Source organism: Cornus florida, unplaced genomic scaffold (genome assembly GCF_030987335.1).
Source record: "Cornus florida cultivar Cherokee Brave unplaced genomic scaffold, ASM3098733v1 CherokeeBrave_3.0.0_Hap2_Chr06, whole genome shotgun sequence".
Classification (NCBI taxonomy): Eukaryota; Viridiplantae; Streptophyta; class Magnoliopsida; order Cornales; family Cornaceae; genus Cornus; species Cornus florida.
Window position 1 is genome coordinate 31905030 of NW_026775576.1, and position 6578 is coordinate 31911607.

Genomic DNA, 6578 nt, shown 5'->3' on the forward strand with positions numbered 1-6578 from the left:
TTCAATTTTTTAATTTTTAACATAACTAAAATTAATTTTAATACGTTAAATCTGACCAAAAAGTAAATTTAAATTTGTTAAAATTAGATTTAAATGGGTTGTGCAGATTTACAACATTGTGAATCTTGACTCGTTTTGTGCTTGCTTCTAGTAAAATGGGTATTTACTAATTTAATCATGGGACAAGATTGGAATGAAGTGAAAAGTAAAAAATTCAAGCAAGTACGGGAAATAGGCAGGCCGGCCACGAGAATTCCAAAATTTTGAGAGGTTCTAGGCAAAGTTTTAAATGCGAGGACTTTATACATAAGGTTTCACCCGTTCAAAAAATTTATAGGAGTACGAAATTTTCATTAAAAAGATATGATATGCGCCAAGGGCGGCTCGAAATAGTTTGGCGCCTTAAGCGATTTTTTTTTAATAATATATTAATATTAAATAATATTTATTTAAAAATCATCTTTCTTATTTTGTAAAATGCAAAATTACTAATTAGATTCTTGTATTTAAGTTTGGCTAATATATAGAAATATATATATATATACACATAAATTTATAATAATAAAAGTTAATAAAATAAAATAAAAATAACAATAGAATTTGATTTACAAAACTCCAATCCAATGCTCGTACAAATTCTTCAATATAGTAAAAATGGGTTCAAATTGAGAGTAATGAGTATTGAGTGGAAAAGAAAGAGAACTATAAACTTATAATGAAAAAGGAGAAAGACAATTTGTTAAGAGATGAGAGAAAGTATGTGAGGAATAAGAATAAGAGAAAAAATATTAAAAGATACTACATCCGTTCCTTATTAGTTGTCCATTCTTGGTTTTATAACTTTTTATGGGGACATGCAATTAATGCATTGTCTCCTTTTCAAATTACTAAATTATCCTTCAAACATTAAATATATATATTTCCAAAGTTTGAAATTTTTTAAAAAGATAAAGGACAATGATAGAAATATAATGAAAAAATGCTTTGACTTTTCAAAGAGGACAACTAATTTGGGACATGTAAAAAGAAAAAAAATGGACTACTAATAAGGGATGGATGGAGTAAAAGCACTTTCCCAAACAATGGTTAAATATATATTTAATATATATTACGGGTATATTTTAACAAAAAAAAAAAATTAGTGTTGTAAAAATTGTGAATGAGAGAGAGAGAAAATTTTTTTATTTAAGAATATAAATATTTAGGACCAATATTAAGATTCTGTAGGAGGAGATAGAGGAAGAGATGGATAGAAATAAATAAATAAATAAATAAGTGTGATTGGCCCAATATTTCTGTATTGGTTAAAGTTTAATTACAAAATGTGAACGATGAGAAAAGATAAAAGAGACAAAATAAAAAGTTGTTTTATGATTTTAAGAAATAATTATAATATAAGTTATATAAGAAAACTTCAAATTTTGAGCCCTTTTATATTGGAGGCCTTAGGAGACCGCCTAGCGGTCCATGCCCAAGCCGGCCCAGGAAAAAGGTTCCTCATCTTGCCGTTTATGTAACAAGATTATCATCGTACTACCACATTTGTTAATTAAATGTCCAAAAACATCCTTTAGTATACTCACCTAAATTCGAATTCGTATTCGTATTTTATCTTATATTTTTTTATATTTTACATGTTATGGTGAGGACCACGCTTAATAGTCCCAATACATCAATCCAAACCTGTTGCATAGCACCATGTACAGCAGGTCAACTCAAAAAACGAGTAAATCCCATGGTTAGAGCAACCCCACCGGTTCTCCCTTGTGTCTCTCTTCTCCCTCAGTTGATGCAGTCTGGCGGTCGAGGAGATGATGGATTATATTCCCAGTCCTTCAAGGCTAGGAGAGCTTCCATACGGTTTCTGAGAGTAAGATTAGTAATCCAACAACAACGTACATGAATATATATATATATATATATATATATATATATATATATATATATATGTTGATTACTAACCTATATGCATCCATATTACAATGCGACCAGCAAAACCAGCAGTTAAGTTTCTTGTCTGACGGATCGATCATGTGGACATGTCGTCCACGAAAAACTATGATTGTATCATTTTGTTGTGCTGAGATTGAGGGACCTGGGGTTCTCTCATTGCTACAAGAAACTGGTTATAGCCATTAATGGGAGAAGCCCAGGTCCTCAATCATAGCACAACAAAATGATACTTACAATCATAGTGGAGCTAACCAACAGTTTGTTAATCCATTGGCACGGAATCAGAAAGGTATATATGCAATTCTTGATCATATTGAGCATTTGGGTTGGATTTAAATTGCTTATATATATGTTTTTTGATTTAGTTTTCTGAAAACAGTTAGATTCCGAAAACAGAATGAGCTATTGCAGAAAGGAACACCTTGGTTGGATGGAACAGAAGGAGTGACTCAATGTACTATTTTTATTTTGCCGGGAGACACCCCTTCATAGGGTAAGTTTGTAGTGGCCATAAAACTTCATTTTACAAGCTTAATTTTTTGCTAATGAACCAAATATGATGAGTGGTGAACAATGCTGTCTCATTTCCTTTCTTTTCTTCTCTCCTTCATTTCCTTCCTTTTCTTTTCTCTTCTAATTGATGTTATTATTTTTTTTTCTTTTTCACTGTACTAAACATAGCCTTTAAGAAATTTAATTCGCAGCAAACTTGTATGAAGTAGATATTGGGTGTGCTCAGTGCACGGTGTGTCGGCTCATCTGAGTTGTACGTGCACAATACTTGCTCGCACTGTGTACAACATGTACAACACCGCGGTGCACCGTGCCCCTGCCTCTCCCAAAACCTTGTATGGGCTTCCAATCCGGCATTAATTAGAGCAAGTCTTCTAGTCTCTCCCTCTATATATATATCATCTCTGTCATTGCATATCTTTCTCCTAGAAACCATAGATTTTATATCCCATCACATGAATATATGTTGATTACTAATCTATACGCATCCATATTACAATGGGACCAGCAAAACCGGCAGCTAAGTTTCTTGTCGGACGGGTCATGTCCAATATCGTCCACAACTACAAGAGCAAAACTAGGGCTTTGTGCCTTTTTGTTTCAGTATTAAGTAGTGTTCCATTAGCCAAAACAAGAATTTGTAGATACATGTGGGAGGTGAAGTATGAGTACCAGTTTCCTGATTGCTACAAGAAACTGGTTATAGCCATTAATGGGAGAACCCCAGGTCCCTCAATCATAGAACAACAAAATGATACAATCGTAGTGCATGGAGCTAACCAACAGTTTGTTAACTCAGAATGCCGCGATCCATTGGCACGGAATCAAACAGGTATCCAATTCTTGATCATATTGAGCATTTGGGTTGGATTTATATTGCTTATATATGTTGTATGAATACCGGTCTGCTTGGTTCAATTTTCTAAAATTAGTTCTAAAAAAACTCCGAAAACAGAATAGTGAGCCCTTATTTTTGTGAACTATTGCAGGAAGGAACAGAATGAGTGACTCAAATGTCCTATTTTGCCAGGAGACACCTTCACATACCAGTTTGTTGTTGATAGGGTATGTTTGTAGTGGCCTTAAAACTTACAAGCTTAATTTTGCAGCATCATTTTGGTACTATCATTACTTATAGAGCTTTGACATGTGATATATGAATGCTTAATTTGCTTCAATTAATTGAACATAATGCAGCCTGGGACATGCTTGTACCATCCACATTATGGTATGCAGAGAGAAGCCAGGGATCAATCCGCGTATGGAGAATCCGAGCCCTTTTCATATGACTATGATCGAAGCATCATACTCGTATGGCAGCTGAATATTGTCCACAACTATAAGAGCAAAAACTAGTTTCTTGCATGCAATACAATGCTGCCACAAACTTCTCATCTCCACTTCATACTGGTGAATTTTCTGTTTGGTTTACCAGAAAATTTAGGAAATTTTCATACACAAGTAAAGTCTCTTTCTCTAATAATAATTTGTTTTAATTGTTTGGAATCCACAATTTCATAGGCATTTAATTTTTCAATTATATCTTGTAGTTGTAATGACTTAATGATTTTTAGATAAGCATGTCTTGTAATAATCGCTTTATCAGCAGCTTAGCGGCAAACTTAAAATTAGTGACATTATAATTAGACTTCCCCAAATACAAGATTTATGGAGGGGAAAAAAAAAAATACAAGATTTATGGCCTGTTCGATCTTTAACATACTACTGATTAAACTTAATCAACAATTCATTGCCAGCTTCTCATTTCTGGAGAGAGATTAAGAACCCGAGCTTCGAATCTTAGAATATATATACATTGACAAAACTTGACAGTTACCAAGTCCTTAAAGATTATAGCTTCATAGTCTTCTACTTTCTTCCTGCGGTGCTCTTCTTTGGCACCGGTTAATGGGACGAGCTTCTCTGTAGTACGCGCTTACACTCTGTAAACATGGGATATTAGTATGATGAGTGTATATATAGAGAAATATAAAACATATCGAAATTTTCCAGTGAAGGTGCTCCATTCCCATCATGTCTGTACATACGAAGGTCAAAGAAATGGTTTGTAGTGATTTTATTTTTTTAATTTTTTATTAGAGGATTAATTTGTACGAAAGGTCCTTTTAGAAATTGGGGTATAACAAGTAAGAACTCCATCTCATTCAATGAATAAAAATAAAAATAATAAAATAAAGAAGTAATGAAATGAAAACAGTCTCTGCAAGGAATTTTCCTAGGGAACAATAGACACCGATGGTTGAGGTGCTATGTTTTTTTTTTTTTTTTTTTTACCAATCTTCTTCTTCAAATGGTGGTCCTCCCATTGCACGTCTCCATTTCAATTCCATAATTCTTGATGTCAAATCAGTTAAATCACGTGCTATACTATGTCCTTACCATTGCAACAGTTAAGAGTCTCTACAAGAAATGATAAACAACTTTGACTAAAAGAAAGCTCACCCATTCAACTAAAAAAAAAAAAACTTTGAATAAAAGATAAAGTTCAGAAAAAATGATATTGTATTGATAATTGAATTGGTAATTTTCCTCTCTTCATTACATGTATTTATAATGAAAGAAAATTTTAAATCATAAGAAAATTTATTGCAATAAAAAATCTTATAACATAAGAAAACTTAATCTTGAAAGAAAAATAAGCTTAAAAATAAAATTTCTCTAAGAATTATAGAAAGGTATAGTAAGAAACATAATTAATAAAAACTATTGAGAGCAATCTGAATTCATTTAGACATATTCAGCAGACTTCCTATATAAAAAAATAAAACTTATTTTTGAAAAATAGTGTACATCACAGCATACGTGTGAGTTTTGCTAGTTGGCCCGTTTCCAGTATAAAAAATAAAAATAAAAAATTTTAAAAATCTCCTTTTGGGTCAAAAATAGATATTTCGGAATTACCCAGAAAATATGTCAGCATGCCTGTTTAGCCCTCTGCCTGTCCAAACGGATCATATAGGTTTCGACAATCAATTCTACATAATTTTTTTTAAAAAAAAGGACATTAGTTTATTATTATTATTTTTTATTTTTTATTGCCAAAAAACTTTTACATCCATTTGTTTCTAAGAAAACTTAAACCCTTGTCTTCCACCTCCAAAGATAAAAGAGAAACCATTAGATTATGGTCCATACTAATAGATTCATTTGAGTATATTATTTGCAGTTGTTGATTTTTGTTGGTCAAATTATCTTAATCAAAAGTTCTAATGAATGTTACTCCAGTTGTTGCAAAAATATGTTCATTCTTATTCCCCATTTTTTTGCCCCTCATTCACATTTCAACCACATTTGATGTGATGATTCCCCATTTTTTTGCCCCTCGTTATTCACATTTCAACCACATTTGATGTGCTGGCCTAGCGACTGTTGTGAGTCTTATGACTGTACCAAGAGTTCACATCGACCCAAAGGTTTGGCAACGGTTCTTCGCCACCTGGTGTTGTAGCATGTTCCATATTCCAAGGGTGTGACGGTAGCATGTTCCACGTTCCAACGGTTGGGTTGTTCGCCCATTAAAGCGGTTCATGAACAGGATTCAGAATGTCGTGAGATAGTTGTGTTGTAGTATGTTCCATGTTCCAAGGGTGTGGCGGTAGCATGTTCCATGTTCCAAGGGTTGGGTTGTTCGCCCATTAAAGCGGTTCATGAACAAGGTTCAGAATGTCGTGAGATAGTTGAGTCCATATCCAATGTGGAAGTTAGAGCATTGGAGGACCTTACCCTAGAATGAGAGGAATGGGAAGGACACACCTCTGATGTGCCAGTTACCATGCCAATGGAAAACACAAGGTAGCCAAACGCATGCAGAGCGGATAACTGCTAAAGCCAATGACGGAAACTTCCACTTTTGGACCATGAGTAACCAGATTATTCCCAAGGCTTAATTTCCAACTCAAGGAATGAAATAATTTATTTATTTTTTGGGGGGGGGGGGTGATTTTGTAAGTAGTAAACACTACAGGTTCAATCATTTAACACATACATAAGTACAGTAGGGCTTTAAAAGTAATTTTGAGCTGAATGGGAGAATAAAAGTCAAGACATGAGCAGATAACCAACCCGAAGTTCATTTTTTTTCTTTTTTAACC

The 6578-nt window shown here is 33.4% G+C and overlaps 1 protein-coding gene across 1 annotated transcript; it reads left to right on the forward strand.

Moving 5' to 3' along the window:
- Positions 1–2340: 2340 nt before the first annotated feature.
- LOC132314830 (uncharacterized) lies at positions 2341–4005 on the forward strand. The gene is made up of 3 exons (XM_059813635.1): positions 2341–3298; positions 3456–3531; positions 3664–4005. The coding sequence occupies exons 1-3, from the start codon at positions 2965–2967 to the stop codon at positions 3788–3790; spliced, it is 537 nt and encodes a 178-aa protein (XP_059669618.1). The 5' UTR covers positions 2341–2964; the 3' UTR covers positions 3791–4005.
- The last annotated feature ends 2573 nt before the right edge of the window (positions 4006–6578 follow it).